General features: G+C 35.9%; 1 protein-coding gene across 1 annotated transcript in view; it reads right to left on the bottom strand.

The window, feature by feature from the left end:
- Positions 1-21,069, bottom strand: part of LOC150098250 (semaphorin-2A-like) — a 667,728-nt gene that overhangs the window by 306,821 nt on the left and 339,838 nt on the right. Inside the window, exon 4 of the mRNA XM_090406288.1 lies at positions 3,745-3,852. Coding sequence (XP_090262414.1) covers positions 3,745-3,852 — 108 coding nt within the window. The remainder of the gene's footprint in view (positions 1-3,744; positions 3,853-21,069) is intronic.

Raw genomic sequence — 21,069 nt, 5'->3', positions numbered from 1 at the left:
TTTAGGAAACACAAAGTTTATCATACCACTCCTTGAACCCATTGACTGTTCCTGCTCTAACTACTCCCTCAGGAAATGCATTCCACAGTTCAACCACCCTCCATGCAAAGAAACCACTCCTCACCCTCTTGCTCACAGCCTCCTTTTGTAACTTCCAGGGATGGCCCCTTGTCATCACTCCTTCCCGCTGTTCGACCAAGCAAAAGAACTCCCCAATTTCTACCCTGTAACTGCCTCTCAACAGTTTAACAATCTCAATCATATCACCTCTCCTTCTTCTATCCACCAAATTCTGCAGTCCACATTCCCTCAGTTGATCCTCGTAACTGACATTGTACAGTCCTGAAACCATCTTTGTTATCTGCCTCTGTACCCTTTCCATAGTTAATTCATCCCCTTCAAATCCTGGGGACCAAACCTGAGAAAAATAGTCTAAGTGTGGTCTGCTCAGGGTCTTATACAATGGAATGATAACTCTTTTATCTCTGCAGGTCAGCATCCTTCTCAGTATTGCAGCAATCCTCTGGGTTACCTTCACCACCTTTGCAATATGTTCCCTGAATTTCAGTTTTTATCAATCATCAAACCCATATCTCTTGTCTCCTCTACTTCCTCCAATATAGCTCCTCCAATCAACTATGCATCCTCCCATCGATGGTTCCCAAACCTCAAGGCTTTACATTTTGCTGCATTAAATTGACACCCTCATTCATATGCCCAGTTGTCAAGTTTATTCAAATCCTCTTGCAGGGCTGCCACATCTGCACTATTACTGATAACCCTTCCCAGCTTCACATCATCTGCAAACAACTGAATATCCCCTTGCAATTCATTGACAATGTTATTGATATAAAGGTTGAACAATACAGGTCCCGGTACTGAGCCATGGGGAACACCACTTCTAACCTTCTGCCTCCTTGATATTGCCCCACCATACACAACTCTCTGATACTATCAGACAGCCAATCCTGAATCCAGTTGACTAACCTAACATCTAAACCCATGTGCTGCAACTTAAATATCAGCTTATCATGTGGCACCCTGTCAAACGGCTTTGCAAAATCTAAAAAAATGACAGTATATGCCTTTCCCTCATCAACTGCTCTTGTCACTTTATTATAAAAGGCAATCATATTACTAAAGCAAGAGCACCCCTTAACAAATCCATGTTGATTCTCACAAATAAACATTACCCTCATCTGCCCAATGCTGTATATAGTCCCTCACTAATTTCTCTAAGGCCTTAACAACTACTGATGACACACAAACTGGCCTATAATTAGACACTTCCAGTCTGCTACCACTCTTGTGCAATGCCACTATCTTACCTTCCTATCATTCCTTGGGTATCTTTCCCACAGCCAGACTTTTATTGAAGAACCAGGTCAATGGAGCTGTCAGTTCTTAAGCACATTCTCTCAAAACCCATGGTAAACTACTATCCAGTCCCACAGCTTTACTGGTATCCAGAGTACTTGGTATTTGGAACATACTCTCCTCTTGCACCTCTAAACCCTGAACCTGCCCTTTCCCTCTGGTATAAAAACCTTATTCTCCAGGATGAAATACTCCAATAAAGTGCTCATTGAACAACTCCACTATGTTCTCTGTATCAGTCACTCTATTCCCATTTTTAATCCACAATGTCATTCTTCCACAATCATTTCTTCTCCTACTGGCCACATAGCTAAAAAATTCCCTAGGATTTTCTTTGGATCTTAGTGCCAAACTCTTCTCATATTCCAGTTTTGCCTTCCTGACCATACTGGTCACTCTCCTGGCCTGCATCTTATATTCTTCGTGTATCTGTCCCTCCACCTCTCTCCGTATATCTCTTCCATAATCTCTTTTTCAACTGCAGTTTCTGTTTGATATTGTTTGTCATCCACTTTACACCAAATTGTGTCCGCTTCTTCACTCGTGGAATACAGCTTACTATTGCTGCTAACAATAGTAAGTTGTATTCCACATTAAACCCACATGGTCACTCCCTCCAACTGGTGGGAGAGGTGTCATCTCACTTATTATCAGCTCTTCTGATGCTATGACCAAATCCAAAACTCTTGAATCTCTTGTTCCCTCTATTACATGTTGCCTAAGACATCAGCCCCCTCAAGAATTCTAGAAATTCCATCCCCTTATTACTACATGCATTTTCCTCTTCTCAGCTTATACTGCTGTAGTTAAAATCTCTCATAACAATCATTCTTCTTGCACTTGCAAAGCTCAACTGCCTAAACATCTCCTGCTCCCCATCCCTCTGTGCTCCCTGGTTTATAACAACACCCCACTAAATATCCTGTTTTGGCCACTTCTACCTCACACCATATGCTTTCAAAACCATTAGTGTCACTGCCTTCGAAAGCCTTAGAGGACAAAAGTCATCACTTATCATAAGCAGTACTCCACCACCATGTTTCCCTTTCCTATCCTGCCAAAAAATGCTGTACCCCTGCCACTTCAATTCCGGTTATTATATCAACCACGTCTCAGGGATCCCAATAATCTTTGGCCAAGTTGATGCTATCAGCGTCACCAATTCATCTCCTTTATTTCGGATACTCCTGGCATTAGTATAGAGCATAAAAATGTCACTGCTTCTATACCTATCATTGTCCCCCTCTCGACCCCCCCCGGGCTCAATGTTACCTGATGTCGTCTCCCTTCCCCCAAGCACCCGTTCCCACAAGAGGCCACCCCTGCTACCATCCACCCTGGGAATTCTAGTTTTCCTGCATTGGCACACTGACTCGTTCAGAAAACAGCAATCTCTCCAGATGCCTTCATCCTTCCTCATTCAAATGCAAGCGGTCTGTCGCATACAGTTCCCTTCTGTCCTCAAATGCCCTCCAAGCATCCACATATTCCAATCCTCTCTTCTGACACATTCTGGCTATTATGCTATTCAGTATTACTGCTCAACTTGTCACTAACATACCTGGGCAACACACACACACACACACACACACAAATACACAATCTTTCCTCTCTGTGTTTTCTTTTGCACAACCTCAAGCAAGAATCTCAGATCTCTCGCTGTCCGATTTACATTGCCTCTCAAGTCATTCATGCCTACCATCACAATCATTTCATCCATATTTCACCTTACTCTTAGTACCTTGTCATATGCCTTTTCCAGGCCTACAAAATTCAAATACTATACCTTGTTATATTCTCCTGATTACTTAACTATTTGTCTTTAAGTGAAAATCTGATTCTACCCTTTTTTAGGCCTAAACCGAGCTTGTTCTTCTCCAAATTTTCCTTAGTTTCTCCTCAAGTATGCATGCATCAATCTTACCTATTACAGTCAGTAGGGGAAATTCCTCTATAATTCTCACATTCAATTTTATTTCATTTTTTTATAGATACATACTATGACAGTTTTACTTCAATCATCTGGAATTTTAACCTATGACCAACAGTTATGTAGTGCAACCACTATAAAATCTTTATACCTTTTATAACTATTTTTACTCTAGTAAAAATTTATGGTTTCTTAATTAATTTTAACACATTAATTTCATGTAACTGAACACAGTCCTATTCATCAACCACACATATAACTGATTCAATATGAGATAAAATGTGTAGTTTGAGTACTATGTAAATTATTTATTTATTTATATATAATAAAATCAGTGTTTATGTAGAACAGATATATACCTGGAATTTTTACTGCTAATAAAAAGTATCTTGTATAACTTATTGAAGTTGTACGATATTCACATATTAAATACTTACATATATAACCCAGTCCATTGGATTATGTGCATTAGTACCACATATGTAGAGTCTACTTCCATCACCTATTGGTTGTATTACTCTAATATGGTTCTTGCAATCATAATGCTATAGAAAAGAAATTAAAATATTGCTCAAAAACAGAACAATTTCACTCTCAATTTAACTACTACTGTTTACTTATGATAACATGGCAATGATAAAGGCATTTAATAGTATTTGTGAATGTCATTAAATATCAATATTTTCAAAAAGCACAATACAAAATGATCATATATTATTAATTTGTACTTGACAAGAAGTGATATAGTTGTTTACATCCTTATTTTATCCAAAACATGAACAAACAAAATTAGCATTGAATAGCTTCACAACTAAGCTACTTGTATAGAGAGTTAGCTGACCTGAAATATAGTTTCTCCAGTATACCATAATGCAAAGCACACTTCCTTCTTGTGCACATATAATATTATTATTATTATTATTATTATTATTAAAACAAGACCTCATGGAGTCAAAGACTCATCTAGGAGGTCCTTTTATCTTACACACACATCTCATCATACCGTGTCTTAAACACATTTAAACTACTTGCAGACACCACGTTCTCAGGCAGGGCATTCCAATCACTCACAACTCTGCACGAAAAAAACCTGCCTCTCACTCCCTTACTCACACCCTCCTTATACAGTTTCTAGGGATGACCTCTGGTTCTCCCCTGATCTCCCACTATTCTCTGTAGAACTTCTCCACCATTGATCCTATAACAACCCCTTACCAACTTGTAGGTCTCTATCATATCTCCCCTCTTCCTTCTCTCCACGAGACTCTGCAAATTACATCTTTTCAATCTTTCCTCATACTCAACATTCCAGAGGTCAGAAACTACCTTAGTCATTCGCCTTTGGACCCTTTCCAACATCTCTTCATCCTTCTGAAAACCCGGTGACCAAATCTGGGCACAATAGTCCAAGTGTGGCCTAATCAAAGCCTTATACATTGGAACAAGTATCTCCCTACTTCTACATGTCAGTGTCCTCCGCATCATTCCCAGAAGTCATTGTGTTGTCTTCACAATTTTGGCGATGTGTCCCCTAAATTTTAGATCCTTATCCACTATCACCCCCAGATCTCTTATTTCCTCTACTTCCAACAATATATTCTCACCAAGCATAAATTCTGCATCCCATCTTTGTTTTCCAAATTTTAAAACCTTACATTTTGCAACATTGAACTCACATCCCCATTTGCTTGCCCAATCACTCAATTTATTCAAGTCTTCTTGCAAGGCCACAACATCTTCACTACTCTTTATGGTTCGTCCCAACTTTGCATCATCTGGAAACAACTGAATATCTCCATCCAAATCTTCACCAATATCATTAATATATAAGTTAAATAGTAATGGCCCTAAAACAGACCCCTGAGGCACTCCACTAGTGACTTTCCTTTTCCTGGATATTGCACCCCCATACACAACTTGTTGATACCTATCAGATAATATAGTGCATTTCAAGAAGTATCACTGCTCAGACTTGTACTGACCTTTACTAAGATCGACACTAGTCTGTGTATTGCTGAATGAACTAAATGTGTTGCTTCTGTTTTAGCATTACATTTATGCAATGCTTTTATCCTTATTCCTTTTCTGTTTCTTGAACTCTACCTTTGTGTAACAGTTCCATGTACTAGTGCCATGAATTAGTTAAGAGTAGATATTTGGAAATACTGCTCTAGTGATCATAGACAAAAGTTTTTGAGGTGACTCTTCAGGTGTCCAATAAGCAGGATGGTGATTTCACAGAGGATAATGAAATTTATCTATTACATAAAAGTGTCTGTGTCTTTCGTGGGATTCAAACCTACAACCTGGTGGTTATAGAGTGGACAGTGAATTAGATGATACATTAAAAACTCTGATATCATACGACAAGATAGGCCTAATGGCAAGATAGATCTCTGATATTAATTCGAAACTTGTCCTAAATTTGTTGAACTAGACATAGTAGCAGAAGGAAGTGAAATATAAGGAACCCAAATTCCGGAACCAAGTAAAAGGCCATTAAACATATTCAATTTTTATCATCTTCCTAACAAACCTGGACCAAATCTTTCCAGCCTATCCCACCTCATTGAAGAAAATTCCATTATCTTAGAAGACATGAATAGCAAACGTCTATTATGGAATTCTGAGGAAATAAACTCAAGAGGAGAAAACCTGAGTAATTTTTTAGATGAAACAGGACTAATAATCCTAAACAGTGGAGAACCCACTTATCTATCTCATTCTTATGGTACAAAGGATGCCCTAGATATTACTGTTGTGTTTCCAGATCTTCATGACAAAGCTATCTGGTCTGTTCCAGAACCAGAAGGAAGCAACCATACCCCAATATTAACTAACCTGAAGTCATAAATAACCAGACCCACCTTTAAAAGAAAATATCACTGGAACTACCAAAAGGCAAATTGGGAGAATTACAAGGATGAAGTAAACAAAATGTTAACGATCACACATAACATGATGACCTAGACAAAGCCTACACAACTTGGAAGAATACTATCCTAAATGTAGCAAAGAAAAGTATTCCAAAGGGCTACAGGAGAAACGTTATTTCAAACTACACAAAGGTTAACCAGGAACTTTCCAGTTAAATAACTAAAAGAAATTAATGATTTAACATCTTAAAAATTAAAAGTTCTTCAGAAACCAGGATCGAGTACAATAAGATAAATGCTGAAATTAAACAAGAATATAATATACTACAAAGAACTAAATGGCAAGAATTCTGCCACAACTTAAATCCAAACACTTCATATATCAAACTTTGGAAATTGACTGCTAATCTACAAAGGCAAGTGAGACACATGCTAAAAGACCTGGATGGAAATATCAAAATTGGAGACAGGGAGATAGCAAATACCGCACCCTTTCATTTTCAAAATATAAGCAAACTAGAGATGAATACTAGCAAAGACCATCAAATATCAAAACAGGCTTGACAGCAGAAAAACACTCCAAATTCCTCAAAATATAAAAACAAATTATTTTGGGATCCATTTACAATCTCTGAGTAGAGAGATGTCTTGGAAAGATTAGATATAAATAAATCATGTGGACCAGATAATACATGGAATTTATGATCAAGCATCTTCCTCCCCTAGCCTGGCTGCTTCACTTACACAACAATGGTCTAAAACAAGAAAAAGCTCCAAAAGACTCGAAAACAGCCATTATCATACCAATTTTAAAGCCTAACAAACCTCAAGACCAAACAGGAAGTTATCATCCAATTTCACTGACTTCAGTTCCAGGCAAACTGATGGAAAAAATGATACTCCAACATTTGAATTACTATCTAAACAAAAATAGAATCTAACCACATTTTCAGGCTGCCTTCAGAAGAAATCACTCTACAAATGATCAACTTTTCTACTTAACCCAGTCAATCCAAGATAACTTCCAGATCAAACCTACCAAATCCACTATTGCAGCTTTTTTAGATTTTAGAAATGCCTTTGACAAGGTGTGGAAGCAGAAACTATTTTCCAAGCTTTGCCACATTGGAATAAAAGGAAAGGTTCCAAACTGGATTTATGACTTTCTAAGAAATAGAACAATTCAAGTTAGAATAAGTAATACTTTTATTCAAGAAAGTGAAAATCAGACAAGGACTCTCTCAAGACAGTATTTTGAGCACAATTCTTTTTTCCATCTACTTAAATCACTTAGATTAAAAATATAAATAAAGAAATAAAGATAGCTATGTTTGCTGATGATTTGGTCCTATTTTCAGCTCATAACAAATTAAAAACAACAGAAGGTAACTTAAACAAAGCCATTGAAAGTTTAACTGCATACTATCAAAATCAAAATTAATCCTACTAAATCAGAAATTTGTGTATTTACCATCAATAATCACCTCAGAAAGTGGAGACCAAAGATTAAGCTACTGTAAACAATCAACTAGCCACATACACCTCTATTATCTGAACCATAATTATTATTATTATTTGACACCTCCAGGGAGTCCAAAGACTCATCGAGGGAGGGCACCTACTCTACACCTCTCCGTCTCCACCACTCAACCTCATCCACCCGTCATCATCTACACCAATGCCATTTACTGTCCACATCTACCACCACCACTAGTATTTTCACAGACCATCACAAACATCCATGCCCAAGGCGGGATTCGAACCTGCAGCCTTTTGGCTGGAGAGCAGATACGCTAACCACTCGGCCAGCAAGGCCGACAATGGAATATGCTTCATCCACCTAGATGCAAATATCACAAAAGAGTTTAGACAAGCTTATAAAAATTCAGAAAAATGCAGCTAGAATCATATGTGGACTAAGGAATACAACTCCTGGAAAAACAGCGGAATTCAAATCCAGCCTTGTTCCTTTGAAAATTAGGTGGCAACAAAATCTTACTAAATTTGTAGAAAAAAGAGTCAACCTTGCATATCATAGAACAAGTGAACTTTTTAAAAAGTGGCGTCCAACAAATAAAGAAAAAATCAACAATGCATAAAATCACGGAAAATAAAATTCCCTTAGGCTGTCCAAATAAAATAGCCAACTATACAGTGGAACCTCAGTTGTCGAACATAATTCATTCCTAAAGGCTGATCGGAAACTGATTCGTTCGAAAACCAAAACCATTTACCCATAAGAATTAATGTAAAATGGATTAATCCGTTCCCGAACCCCAGATGATTGTTTATTTAAACTTTTACAACAGTACTTCATGCATAAGATCGTATACAAACATAATGAAAATGCATAAAATCTTACATAAAAAGAATAAACACAATAAATAGATAAAATATAGTAAGGGGAGTCCCCTTCCATAAAAATAAAATGAGTAAGGGTTACATAAAATCATCAGGTTACTGTCCTTCTGGGGTTTTTTCTCTTTCTCTTTTCTGTCTCTTGGCACCACTCAACTCTGCTTGTGACACACTGGGCCTCAGTCTCACTAAAAACCTGTCCAATGAGATTTGTTTTTGCCTGCATTTTAATATGTTTCTGAAGTGAAACATGGCACTGTCACTGAAAAGGTTTATGATGTGGTTTGCTACAGCTTTGTGAGGGTGATATCTTTCCACAAAACTTGCACCTCACCCCATTTCGCACACATTTCTTTGATCAAAGAACTAGGAACATTCTCAATCCCTTCCTCTGTGTCTAAAGACATTTTCTCCATCTCTGTCTTTTGCTGCTCCTTCTGAAGGTTTTCCAGTTCTTCTGTGGTGAGCTCATTCCTGTGAACCTCCACTAACTCCTCCACATCAACATTGTCAACTTTCAAGCCATTCTTTTGCCCAGAGACACGATATCATCGACAAGAGCAACAAGCTCAGCCTTAATCTGTCTCTGTCTGCTACACAGTCTGTCCACAATTTCCTCCAGCCGAGTTCATGGTCCTGTAAGTCACTTGCGCTGCGCCCAGGATTTGTCAAGGATACTTAAGCAATGGAGGATGTTGAAGTGATTTTTCCAGAATTCTCTGAGTCTTAATTCTGCATCAGAGGTCACGTCAAAACACCTTTGAAATAGTGCTTTGGTGTAGAGTTTCTTAAAGTTCAAAATGACCTGCTGGTCCATGGGCTGAATTAGAGAAGTTGTGTTAGGGGGCAGAATCACCTGGAGAAGATAAGCTAGGTTCAGAACTATATAAATACGCAGGAACAAGACTCAAAGGAAGACTCTTATTATTTTTAAATAAAATTTACTCAACTGGTATCCCCCCAATAGAATGGAAAAAAGCAATTGTGATTCCTATCTTTAAGAAAGGTAATAGAGATGACCCTAAAAACTATAGAGGTATCAGTATACTAAATTCATGTTACAAAATATACAGCAGAATCTTAAATAACAAACTAATGAAATATTCTGAAAACTTTATTCTAGAGGTACAAAATGGATTTAGAAAAGGACGATCATGTACGATCATGTATAGACCCAGCCTTCTGCCTAAAATTAATAATAGAGAAAAGAAGAGAATATAATTTAGAAACACATATTGCATTTATTGACTTTGAAAAAGCATTTGACAAAGTTAAAAGAAACATATTATTTAACATATTAAAAGAAAGACAAATACCAAATAATATCCTAAAAGCTGTCACAAGTATATATGAAAATAATCAAATACAAATAAGATTAAATCACGAGCTATCATATACAAGAGAGATAAACCAAGGGATCCGACAGGGATATCCCCTCTCAGCAACTCTTTTTAATATCTACTTAAATGAAATAATAATAAAATGGAGTAAAAATTTACATCAAGGAATTAAACTTTCACCTACAGTTAACTTAAACACTCTCCTCTTTGCAGACAACCAAATAATAATTACAAATTCTGAAGATAACTTACAGAAAGCTATTTTAAATCTATATGAGATATCCAAAGATTATGGTATGATAATATCAACAGAAAAATAAAAAACCATGGCCTTTAAAGGACAAGATCCAGCAAGAACTAAAATAGTAATAGATAACAAGATCTTAGAACAGGTGAATTCATTTAATTACCTAGGATGTATGATTACATATGAAAATGAAAAAGATATAAACGTAAAAATTGCAAAATATTTAAAAATAACAGGTGTAATTAACTCTATATTTAAACCAAACCTAGTTCAAAAACAAACCAGGCTAAAAGTATACAATACATTAGCCCTACCAGTCTTAATGTATGAAAGCAAAATCTGGACAATAAAACAAAAAGACAAACAAAGATTAACAATAGCAGAAATGAAGTTTATGAGAAAAACTGCAAAGTATACCCTATTTGATCACAAAAGAAACGAAGATATTATGAAAGAATTAAACCAAGAACCAGTAATTGAAAAAATTAAAAAATATAAACATAGGTGGATGGAACACGTTCAAAGAATGAAAACAGAAAGATTACAAAAACAAGCCTTAAAGTACAGGCCATTAGGAAAAAGAAAACCAGGACGTCCTCTTAAACGATTCAACGATGACTTCTAAGGCCGGAACAGGCCATACTAGGCCTAAATCCTTGATACGTATGATGATGATGATGATGTGTTAGGGGGCAGAAACTTCACTGTGATAAAATCAAACTCCTCCACTAACTCATCCTCCAAGCCTGGAGGATGAGTAGGAGCATTGTCCATCACAAGAAGGCATCTAATTGGCAATTTTTTTCTTGAAGGTATTTTCTCACACTTGGGGCAAAGACTTCATGGATCCACTCAATAAACAATTGCCTAGTTACCCAAGCCCTACTATTACCCTTCCACATAACAGGCAATTTACTTTTCATCATGTTATTTTTCTTAAACACCCTCGGATTCTCAGAATGGTACACAAGCAATGGCTTGACCTTGAAGTCCGCACTTGTGTTTCCACATAGCAAAAGAGTCAGCCTGTCCTTCATTGGCTTGTGTCCTGGCAATGCTTTTTCCTCCTGAGTGATGTAGGTCCTATTTGGCAATTTTTTCCAAAATAGGCCTGTTTCATCACAGTTGAACACTGGTTGGGTAAGAAAACCCTCAGCCTTTACATAGTCACTAAATTCTTGCACATATTTCTCAGCAGCTTCTTGGTTTGAACTCGCAGCCTCCCCATGCCTAACCACACTATGTATGCCACTTCTCCTCTTAAATTTCCCGAACAACCCTCTACTAGCTTTGAACACATCAGTATCAGCACTCGTACCCGGGTTTTTCTTTAACAGGTCATCATGTAATCGCCTTGCTTTTTCACAAATTATAACCTCAGAAACACTATCACCAGCTAACTAACTGTTTCTCGTTTATCCAAATCAGCAACAATTTTTCCACTTCTTCAATCGTCTGCGATCTTTATTTAGTAAGAACTTTCACTCCTCTTGCAACATCAACTCTCTTGATTGCCTCTTTATTTTTGAGTATTGTACATATCGTTGATTTTGCCATACTGAACTGCATAGCAAGATTCGAGACACAAATGCCATTTTCATGTTTGGATATGGTTTCTTTTTTCATCTCTATCGTAGTTCTAACAACTTTTCTTTTCACTTTTGCTGCTATCACTATTCTTCTCTGGCCCCATGGTTGCTTAATTAATAATAATTTATGAAAAAAAAAAAAAAATCAAGAAAACCCAGTGAATTCAGGCAAGTTTCTGCACGGAATGAAGGCTGCCACGTAACTGACGCTTTCCCACCTTACAGCTGAGCACGTGGTTGCCACTTGCCTGTTCGGGAAACATAGCGTTTTTTGTTCAGAAAATATGTTCAGGAACCGAATTGTTCGAGAAAAGAGGCATTCGACAACCGATGTTCCACTGTATATATAAAAATAGCCATTAACACAGCATTGCATTTTGGATAACCAAAACCCAAAGGAATTTATATTTTTCACAGATTCCTTAGCAGCCCTTCAAGCTATTAAGAACTGCTACACTAGCCACCAAGAAATACTTAAAAGACATACCAAAAAATATAAACTACACAAGGATTCTGAAATAATTTTTCAATGGATTCCATCCCATGTGGAATTAAAGAGAAATGAAACCGTAGACAAAGTAGCAACAATGGCTGAAACATCAAGTGATACCACAGATCTTTATAAAACTACTCAAAAAAAAAAATGTAAAAAGAATGATTCTCCAGGACATGACTCACGACTGGTATTCAGCAGAAAATTCAGGAGATACCATCAACTCCAAGTTTAATCATTGTGCCACTACCATGATCTCTCGCCTCAAGACCTGCCACACAAGACCAAGTTTAGCAATGGCATAAAAGTCTTCTCCATCTGCAAAATCTGTAATATCGAGGAAGCATCACCACTGTATTTACTAACTTGTTTGAAAATTTCTAAATGTGAACTTTATAACAGCCCAGAAAAGGTGCTTTATAAAATACATGAATTTGACCTCTGTGATATCTGGTGTAATAATACCATGGGATAATAATAATAATAAAAGTACTCAGAGCTACTTTAGCCCTAACTAACTTTCTGAAGACAGGTGGACAAACAGTCTTCGATTTTAAGCATTCACTCAGAGAGCTCAAGCTACCAATGAATCAAGGCTTTTCAGGAGAGAGTATAGCAGGCAGTATCCACCATTTCATGGCCCTAAGGCCTAAAACATGTTATTTTCTGAAGGAGTGCAAGTTCTACATTAAATTCTTTGAGATGTAGGGTTAAATACCCAAGTTTCCAGGAAGGAAAAACTTATTTACCCAAGCCAGAGATTGACTAGCTTAGGAGCTGGCTGTAGAAAGGCCTAGAAAAAAATCTCTGATAGTTGTTGACTAGTAATGAAACCATAGGAATCTTTCTTCAGATAGCCTACCGCTATGGAAGCAAATGTCATTTCCACATAACTACACAGGCACTGATAAATATCATAATTATAAAAATATCTCTCTCATAAAAAAAAGAAGAAAAAAGAATGCATGTGTAGTTATGTATGTATACATATATGTTGTGTGTGTGTTTTCACAGAATGAGAGAAAGATATTCAAATTCACTGGAATAATAATTAGCCCTGACCATCCAAGTTTCCTCATGGAAAAATGTAAACTACAATTTTCCATGAGGAAACTTGGATTTTTCATTCTGGAAATCAGCAAACTGGCCAGAAGAACACATGCAATTAAGAGACATACATACTGGCTCATAGCCTTAAGTTGCTTTGATCATAATTCATACAGCAGTATACCACTTAACAAATCTGAATTTTTTTTTTGTGCAATAGTCAATGCACAATTATTAGCTAATGTACAAATATTTAATTTGGGGCTGTTTTGTAAAAGCCCAATTCGGATGCACTTCTTTCATGCAGATTTTGTTTGCAGATCAGTATCAGTTCCTTACTGGTCACTTTGTTATTGCTACTTCAAATTATATGAATACCAAAATTTTACTAACACTTTTTTTTTTTCACTAACCTGAACACTTTTTCTGGCAGTTGTGATGGTAACTGCCTGGTAGAAATTCAACTGTATGGTAATAAATGGAGAATTATTTGGTCCCATTCCTCTGCAGTTAAGTCACATAGTGCAGTTGAACATGATGTTTCAATTGAAAATTCAAATGAAATATCATATTCAATTGAATTGACATTTTTAACTCTCTCTTAAAAGTGCTTGACAGGATTCACATAAAGACTGTGCTATCCAGTCTAACTCTGCACTCCCATTTCCCTAAACCACAAAACCACATCTCTTGAGGTATGACACTGTACATTATTATGTTCACACTCAACTGGATCATTTCCCTAGAAATTCTAAAGGAAAGGTGATATAGAAATGTCCAGATTGTCAATGTTCATTTTTCTCGGGAGTATGATAATGGCAAGTCCCAACCAGGTGAAGTAGCTCCACACTGTAATCAACAGTTGAGACAATACACTCTAGTAAATAGCAGTGTTCTCCTGGAACGTACAGACCCAACATATTTCTTATGGTTTGAAGAGTGTATATCATAATTCATCACTTCATATCATAACACTCCAATGGTCTATTGCCCAATCACAATAAGCAGCTCCAGGCAAGTGAAACCTGAGCATTGTTTCAGATCATCTCTGGTTTATATGGAGCAGGAATTATGCAGAAATTAATTCCAGTACAATGGCGCACCCAAAGGGGGGGGGGGCAAAGAGCACGCTCCCCAAAGAAAAAGGAAAAAAAATACTAGAAAAATTTTCAAAAAATCTTTTCCTAATTAAAATTCATTTTTTCTTTATTTATGTTGAGTCTATTTCTATAATACTTATGAATTAGCGATCATTACAGATGCTCAGTCATAGGTCGTATGCGATGCGCAGTGTGTATTCTCAAATCGTCTACTCAACTCGGGGTCCCCCAAATTAAATCCTGAGTGCGCTACAATGTTCCAATACATATGTTAACTGCTGTGATTTCTCACGGCATCTGGTTCTCATCTGAACCAAATGAGAAAATCCAATTATGCATGGCAGAAGAAATGCAGTCTTTTCAGAATGCTTTCATATCCCTTTCAAGTTTATGTGGCTTTCCTGAGTTTCTTTGCACATACACTTACATTTTCCTTTGGCAGAGCCGTAGCCAGATTAGATCGCGCCCTGAGGCAAATAATTAATATCGCCCCTGATGGATTATAAGACAAAAATATAAGAAAATCTACAATTGCTATTTTGTTTTTATTACAAAAGAAACATTAATGCAAAACGATTACATAATAATATTAATTAAATGTTTGCTGTACGGGGATATCGCCAAATAAAACTGTTCATAAGCTCTTCTAAATTTAAATTATAAGCTATGTCCGCCTCTATCGATACAGTTGCTAGAGACCAACCAATCTTTCTTGGGTAATTGCTGTGCGCAAATAATTTTTTAATCAGTTTTAAACTTGGAAAAACTTTCCGCACTACGTTAACACGACGGCGCCTACTGCGATATGGCTAAACGAGCGCCCTTATTAAGCCATGCAGTGAGGCAAGCTGCCTCTATGCTACACCTGTCGACGGTACTGTCCTTTGGTAATATCAGGTGTGCTGCTTATGCATGTAATGATTCATGATTAGTATACAGACTATTATACCATCTTCTGTTAGTCAACTATAATTCCACACAGACTACAATATTGTATACAAATATAGTCATTTACTAAGAATAATTGCATTTATATCTTGATGTGCTATGTTGTTCATTAGTGGTATATTGTATTTAAGAAAAATAAAGGATATTTGAAAATTGTAGAAAAGTAGTTTTAGTAACTAAATTGTAATAACTTTCCAATTTTTTTTTTTTTGGGGGGGGGGGATCTGGATGGAATAGAGTTGGGGAAGACTTCCTCAAAAGGCATGATTTATTTACAGACAACTGAAACTTAAAATAACATTTGCAGGCTTTATCATTTGAAGCCGATATGTCAATAAATGAATAATAATCAGCGTCAGAGTTTATACTTACAAACATAACGAAAATACTGTGAAGGACATAATTTGCTATGTTCTAGGAAACCATTGGGAAATCAACCAATTTTGAAATGAATGAACAAATTATAAATACGTATAAGATGCGATTAGAAAGTGGCCATTTAACATTTAATATACCAGTATATTTCATTTAACTCATTCCGTAATTTTTCTCTTCTTTGAACTTTATATATTGCAGAATGTCTCATATGTGATTGTTAATAATAATAAAACACTGAAAACGAAGTTCTACATGCGTTCACAAATAAATGAATATCTTTCTTTGCTAAGTAACAGAATGCACATGTGAAAACTGACATGCATGAATCCATACAGAAACTAAGAATCGTTGATAATTAATGACAATAGTTAGAATTAATATGCTAATCCATACTTATAATTTATGAAAATTACTACTAATTAGAAAATGCATCGTCAATCAGCAACATTTGGAACATCATCCCTAATTTTACAACGACTTAGTACGATTATAATTACTGCTGAGATTTCTTTAATCAAGCGTTCGGCCTCTCTTGACGTACATATTTAAAGAGAAAATTTGCTAATAAATCTTATTGTAATTCCTATCGCAAAGGTTATTGTTCAGAGAAGCGAGGCACTTTAGATGAACCGGTTAGTCAATTATAAATTGTCTTCCATGATTACGTCGTTAGAATTACACGCTAATTCTGTTATACCATATATCTGGAATTTATATATCGTATCAAGCGCTGCTTCAGCTGCCACACTGTTAATTGTTGGTCGAACTACATTTCCACAATAATAAAAACCTTCTGGTATATTAAAATTATTAGAATAGCTTTCTCATAATTTTAGTTATTCTAATGATAACTTACAATTTTATAATTGCTAAAGAAGCCTATCCAATATTCATTATTAATTAATTCATTGATATTGATTTGCCGTTGTAAATGTGGCTAAGAGATTTTCATTTCATAGCAGCATTTTAAAAAATTTAGTCTGACAATATTTAAAAAAATTCGCCTTTAGATTATTTTTTTAAACCTACATGCATTTGTATGAATTCTGTAGTGTAAACTTTTTTAAGACCAGCTTTAACAAATTTCTTCTTTCTACTGAACTTCCTGGCCAGCCTTGACCACTGAAAAACGTTGTGTGCAGTGCAGTACGGTATGGTAATTCGATATCAATATCATTTTCATGCCAACAAGTGTATTCATCTCGTATGTCACCCCCCCCTCCCACACACACACACACAAATTACCGTTAGCTCAGTTGTAAATGAACCGGTGATCTCAATGAAAATGAAATTGTAAATTACAGTTGACAGAATATTATGAAAGGCTCAGAAAATTGGCTAAAGGAGCACCGGGGAAAGAACTCGAAGAGAGAGAAAATAATACTGTGGGAAATACGAAATATTTGATGACTGCAATAACAAACTGTTTACCGTAACCTTCAAGGATGAACACAGTACAATAGTTCTCAAGTGCATGATTAAAAAAAAACAATAAAGCAATAATAAGAAAAGTTATCTGGTTGGTTGTTTCGGAATTGCGACCCAAATAACAAAGGCTGTAAGGCCAACAGTGTTTAGTCTGTCAATTGCATGTTCTTTACAAGTAGGGCGATGATTTCACATACACAGAGCTACGTACGACATAAAAACTCCCACAGACATCCATGATACGGTGAGAACTTAGCACATGGCTTATTATTATTATTATTCGTGCCTTTGTAGCCCAGTCCTTTATCACTGCGTCTCAAATGGAGGTAAGTTTGCCGGTCTCATACTGTGGCCTATCCGGAGGTAGCAGGGTTATTCCTCCCACAACCAAGCAAAAGAGCCAGTAGAACACAGCCAATTTACAGACAAAAGAATATTTATATGCACAGAGGCAACTAACTACCTTATCCTAGAATTAGGGTGGTTACCAGATCCGAGGATTTGTGGGCGCTTAAGTGCTTGTTAGAACTACTGACGATATTATTATTATTATTATTATTAAGTGACACCTATATGGAATCCAAGGACGCATCGCTGGAGGATACTCTGCGTCACAATGGTATTTGTCTTTTAACTACGGATGTTCATTGGCCAAATTACCCGCATGAAAGATGAAAACCCCTTTATTTTTGGGAAGAAAAAACCCCTGCTCCCTCCGGATCGGCTGTCTTACCTTCAACTGAAAAAGTCCATATAAAGATGACTCTCGTTATGACGAGAACGAACTCAGTTCTTTTCCAATTGAAGGGTGCGCTGTCCCATCGTTCTTCCAACTGCTTTATGGAGGTACTTATGGGTTGGGGAGCGGATATGACAACAACTTGGCCAACGAGGCCGAGTTGTTGATATTGATATTAATATTTATACACAAACTAGGCTTGATCACTAGGATAACGCTAATGGAAAACAGAATTTTCGTGTTTAAAATTTCTTTATAAACACAATCGACAATACAACTCTATTTATATGATCGATTCGAAGATATATACATATATCACTGAATCCCTAATACTAATCCTTATGATAACCTGCAAGTAATGTTAACGTATTACTATGATGTCATTCAGAAGCTAAGTGAAACTTACTCAAAGCTGAATTTGAATTTTAATAGCGCCCATAAGCTCTGACGACGAATCTTTCGTCTACGACTATGATCACCTTTTCCTTTAAATTAAGACAGCAGAAGTTCATATTTAATATGTTTAATAAGAAGTTATTTTTACATGTTTTATTTTAATATGGTTTTTTTTGTATTTATTAAACTCTTCAGGTAATCAAAATAGCACAGGGGGGAATTTAATTATATAAAAACGCTTTCGATGTTTATTATACAACTGCACTATTATACAAAATTATACCTTTTTAAAAACTATTCACAACTATTTACAACGCTTTTATTTCCAGAAATAATTCAGTTCAGTGTTTTCTTTTCATAAAAGTAGAAGTAAAAAGTAAGGATGTTATGGTTCCCTTGTATAAGGCTTTGATCAGGCCACATATGGATTACTGCGCACAGATTTGGTCACCTGTTTTTCAAAAAGATGAAGATGTATTGGAAAAGGTCCAGACTAAGTGGTTTCTGGTCTCTGCAATGTTGAGTATAAAGACAGATTGAAAAAATGCAATTTGCAGAAATCGGTGGATAGAAGAGAGAGGAAATATGATCAAGACAATATAAACTGTTAAGAGATTATTACCAGATTAATGTCGGGGAGGTTTTGCATAAAATGGGTGAAGAGAGGGAGAGAACACGAGGTCATCCCTGGACGCTGTATAAGGAGAGTGAGAGCAGTGTGGGGAGCAGGTTTTTTTTTTTTTTTTTTTTTGCACGAAGAGTGGCGAGTGATTGGAATGTGTTGCCCGAGAGAGTGGGGTGAGCGCAGAGATAGTGAACATATTTAAGGCGCGGTATGATAAACTGTGTAACAGTGGTACCTCCCACGATGAACCTTTGACTCAATGAAGGTTAATAATAATAATAATAATAATAATAATAATAATAATAATAATAAACAAAACGATTTCATAATTTTGCATATGATAAATCGCTTTGGGTTTGCAGAATAAATTTTTTTTTTAACTAGCGTATTATGGATCAGCTAACCATTATGAATACATACAGATTTGCACATAGAATGACAGTATTTTAATATCAGTATGTCATAGCTGGATTTTCACTTTCACAAAGCTATTTCCAGAGATTAGCAATTCAAAAGTTGTCAAAAGTGATTCAAATATCGTTCACAGAATAAAAGTGCAAACTGATCAAAAGTTAGGGCAAGTCCATCTCAAAAATGGGACTCAACAGGAAGTATGATAAGCGCAACCATCATGCTATTTGAGAGGCTATGGGGAAAAAAAATTATAAAAGAATAAATTCTTGAATTTATCTTTAATACTTAAAATTCAATAAAATGGCACCATATCAAAAACATGTTTTTTTTTTTTCCAATTTGTTTGAAAACTGATAGAGGTTATACAGTTTTATATTATTATTATTTATTTATTATATATAATATGATAATAATATAATACATTATATATATTTATTATAATACTATTATATAATCATAATACAATTTTTCGAGGTTACTTTTTCCATAAGAATGCACTTTCTAAAGCGAACCAAGAAAGAATGTGCTTAGGGTTTAGCGATAATCATTGCAATAAAAAGTAACAGAACGATAAGAGGAAATTTACTCCTTTCTCACAACAGCTTTGTTCAAGACTGGTGAATTCGTACGCCGCAAAATGTTTTTTTTTTCTTTCTTTCTTTCCTTAATGCTAGAAAATACTTACGTTTTTTTATGTTTGAAAGCTTGTGTCACTCACGATTCAGAAAAAAAAAAAAGAAAGTAATTATATTCACAACTATAATTAAAGTAATTAAATGATATAAAAAATTCAAGTAAATATTTTATTTTACTCTCATATCGATGAAAATTAGTGATACTTTTGTCTATGAACTACCCATTTTCTTCTTCTCCCTAAGGATAACGTTAGGTTCAAAAAAGAATGAGGAATTTCAGAGGTAACTTAAAAAAAAAAAAAAAGGCGGAAACGATTTCGATATGGTTCTGGGGACGATTTTTAGTAGCTTTTTTCTTTCTTTCGAATAGCATTCCCTTCCGATGATGAAGACTACTGATCCATGACCTGCGATTTCGTATTTCAAAAATAAGCATGCTGCAATATGCCGTAAAATTCCACTACCGGAAGTTCACAGTGCTGGTCTCTTCTATCGGGTAGAAATGATCATAGTTCATAAACATTCTGTCGTTTGTAAGAATTGGAACCGTTTGTAGTATGTTTTGTGAAAATTGTCTCCATCCGATATTGCTTGCGAACTCTGCCTTCTGAGCCCTTAAAATGCTTAAATCAGTTGAATGACGTTGCATGGCGAATATCAATCAAGTGAATTATACTATACTGTATGTACCCTTCTGCTGTATGCCATTGTTATTGTTTAGTAAAACTGTTCAGATTCTCCCACATTTAACACGAAATTTTAAATTTTAGATTGCCGTGAAATCTGTTATTCTCTACAATTAGGTTCTAATAAAGACATTAGGTAACCTGCGAAGAGTTTTTTTTTTAAAATGTTCTCAAACATCCAACTAACTAGAAGGAGGAAACGACTTATTATTAACTTAAAAAAGAAGAATAACTTCAGTGGGCGCTGATGGTATCGAGGTGACTGAGTCAGATGTAATAGTAGAGTTACTGAGTGACCACATTTCAAAAGTCTATCACCCGAGCGAGGATATTTCTGTGTCTTCTGTAACAATAACTGATATGAGAATTGAAGTTAATGAATCAGAGGTGTTAGGATATTGCAGAATTTAAATGCAAATACTGCTGTAGGTTTGGATTGGATATTAGCTCGGGCATTACGTGA

This window comes from Typopeltis vanoorti, chromosome 16 (genome assembly GCF_054136105.1).
Source record: "Typopeltis vanoorti isolate ZY-2024b chromosome 16, IOZ_Tvanoo_1.0, whole genome shotgun sequence".
NCBI lineage: Eukaryota > Metazoa > Arthropoda > Arachnida > Uropygi > Thelyphonidae > Typopeltis > Typopeltis vanoorti.
The sequence above is the reverse complement of the archived record's forward strand: the minus strand, read 5'-3'. Positions and strand labels throughout refer to the sequence as shown.